This window comes from Nanorana parkeri, unplaced genomic scaffold (assembly GCF_000935625.1).
Source record: "Nanorana parkeri isolate BGI_ZX_2015 unplaced genomic scaffold, ASM93562v1 scaffold203, whole genome shotgun sequence".
Lineage (NCBI taxonomy): Eukaryota > Metazoa > Chordata > Amphibia > Anura > Dicroglossidae > Nanorana > Nanorana parkeri.
The window spans coordinates 717,956-720,833 of NW_017306471.1; the positions used below are offsets into that span (position 1 = coordinate 717,956).

The 2,878-nt window shown below is 41.5% G+C and overlaps 1 protein-coding gene across 1 annotated transcript in view; it reads right to left on the reverse strand.

Annotated features, from left to right (window-relative positions):
* Positions 1-2,878, reverse strand: part of LOC108786309 (protein spinster homolog 1-like) — a 12,031-nt gene that overhangs the window by 806 nt on the left and 8,347 nt on the right. Inside the window, exons 10-12 of the mRNA XM_018555568.1 lie at positions 2,637-2,735; positions 2,245-2,411; positions 704-781 (exon numbers count right to left, since the gene is read on the reverse strand). Coding sequence (XP_018411070.1) covers positions 704-781; positions 2,245-2,411; positions 2,637-2,735 — 344 coding nt within the window. The remainder of the gene's footprint in view (positions 1-703; positions 782-2,244; positions 2,412-2,636; positions 2,736-2,878) is intronic.

The window sequence follows — 2,878 nt, forward strand, 5'->3', positions numbered from 1 at the left end:
CGGACCTGCACTTGGGGTGAGCGTAGGGCGGCGTATGGTCATGTACTCCCATAGAGAAGGACAGGGGCTGCGTACTAATCACACGCAGCACCTGTCCTTCCTGGGAGCTGCCCAATACGGCCGTGCACGTTTACCCAAATAGAGCTTTCTTTTGGTGCTATTTGATCGCTGCTGGTTTTTATTAAAAATTTTATATAAATGAAAAAAGACAAAAAATTGTGGAAATAAATATTTTCAACTTTTTGTTATACAAAATATCAAATAAAATTACATTTCTTCCTAAAATTAGGCCAAAATGTATTCTGCTAAATATTTTTGGTAAAAAAAAAATCCCAATAAGTGTATACTAAGTGGTTTGTGTGAATTGGTACCAATTATAAGTCTTTTGAAAGCATGGTTTTTATCCATATGGTGTCGAACAACAAAATCGGTATTGCTCAGGGTAAAGGATTAGTTTAGGAATGATATGGCCGGTATATTTTTTTCAAACCTTGGTGTGTCTGCTACATAAAAACTTATAATTTGAGGAAGCTTAACCCCCCCCAGGAAAAAAAATTATCTATGGCCCTGACCATATATACACTTATTTGTGAAGTGTAAGGAACTGGAAGTGCTTTATGTGTAACTCTAGAAAATCATTTTCATGAATTGAATAAGGAAAATATTACCTTACTACGCAGATGTTGGCGCTTTGAATTCTTACTCTATGCCAAGGGCAGCGCTCAAGCGTAATCGTGCTGCTTGAATGATATCGCCTTTCCGGAGAGAGATAAACAAGAGACTTAAGACATAGAACAGCTACATAGAAGAGGATACCACATATCCACTTATTTGTGAAGTGTAAGAAACTGTAAGTGCTTTATGTGTAACTCTAGAAAATCATGTTCATGAATGGCAGGGCACACCATATATCCACTTATTTGTGAAGTGTAAGAAACTGTAAGTGCTTTATGTGTAACTCTTGGAAAGAATTGTCATAAATGGCAGGGCCTTCATAGACCCAACAATACAGGGATGCCGAATGTGGCTACAGATCCATGATGTGTAACGTCCCTGCGCTCCGTGCCGCGTCTCGCTTGCGTTCCAGGGTGGAACGCAGCAGAGGGAGTAACTGCCGAGGGTTTCCTCCCCCATTAGCGGAGGTGCTATGCGTTCCACGCTGGAACGCGGAAGTGCGCCGCGGCCGCGTGACGTCACGCCCGCGGCCTATTTAACCTAGTCTGAAAGAGGAAGGGTGTTCACTATTGGGTTTCTCATGCCCAAACACCCTGGAACTACACAGCATACAGCCAGAATACTGACCAGGACCTACTGGAGGATTTCCCTGAAGCTACCCGGCATCCATGTCCCTGCTGACCCCGTCACCATAAGCGCAAGTACATTGGAAGCCCCCTGGGCTCAGTTCATGGAACTCATGGACTGCCTAAAACCTATAGCTATGTGATGTCTTATATCTGGACTGCCTAAAACCTATAGCTATGTGATGTCTTATATCTGGACTGCCTAAACCTATTGCAATGTGATATCCTATACATGGACTGCCTAAACCTATAGCTATGTGATGTCTTATATCTGGACTGCCTAAACTTATTGCAATGTGATATCCTATACAAGGACTGCCTAAACCTATAGCAATGTGATATCCTGCTTATTGACTGTCAAAATCTCTAGTAGTATAATAACATAAATCGGGAATGCCTTAACCTACGTTATCGTTATACACACAGTCAGTGTATAAGGACTGCCTAACCTAGAAGTTAGTGGGCTGGAACCTGTCCCCTGGGATCCACAAGGGGTTATGTCCTAATAACTCCTCCTCCTTTAGTTTCTTGGTTTTGTTTTTGTTTGTACGGCTGATGATGCAAGAACCCCAAACTCTCCGCCTGTGACTGAGAGTGACGCCTGGGGTTCGTGACTGAGTGCTGTTTTTCCTTCGATAAACCTTGATTCCGCAGTTGAGATCCACCTCAGGTTATAGAAAAACCATCGGGCGTGACATGATGCTACATAGTTCCATATTACTCATATAAAATAAATGTAAATTAATGGATTGGCTCCATTCTCAATGATTTCTGCGATGTCTAGTGAATGGATAGGCTGCATTAAAAGGGATGTCACTGGTTTCTAGTGAATTGGTAGGCTGCTTTCCCAGTGATATCACTAATCTCTAGTGATTGGATAGGCTACATCTAAGAAATTTGTACCTACTGAATAGAATTGAATTAGAACAAATGATTACCTTACTAGCTTCTCGCCTTGTAATCTTTTACAATTGCAACGGAGGTGGCTAGGTAGAATCCACTTCCTAGGACAGCGACAAAGGGATAGAGCAACAAGTCATATTGCAGGCTGATAAATATGCGCTGGACTGCTGGTAGGACTGGTGCTTCTAGGCCGGCCTCTTTGTCTATCTGGAAAGAGAGAAATATATATATTTTTTTTAAAGAATCAATCTTCCATGCTCATTGCCCTAGGCCTGACCTGGAACGTTTTCATAAATTCCAAAAACTGGTCATCCAGAGGGAAATCTGAAAACCCAATCTAGAATCCACTCAAGTGCAAGGCTAACATCTCACACGTGTCTCCATAGTGAATAACAGACAATTGGGTGAAAGTGACATTTAACATAGACTTACCCAGTGAAAAATGGTGGCACTTGATAACTGTCCCAGTACATTAGTAGAAATTAAATGCAAGGCTTTGGCTAAAGATTGAGTTTCTGGAGCCGACACAGACTGAAAAGAGAAGAGTTCGGTTATTAGTTATAGCAATTCACTATAAGTGGTGTAAGCACCACTATGCTCTAATCATTACTGAAGGCCTGCTAATCATCATTTATATCTCCAATAGCCATTTACTATAAATGGAAAATATACTG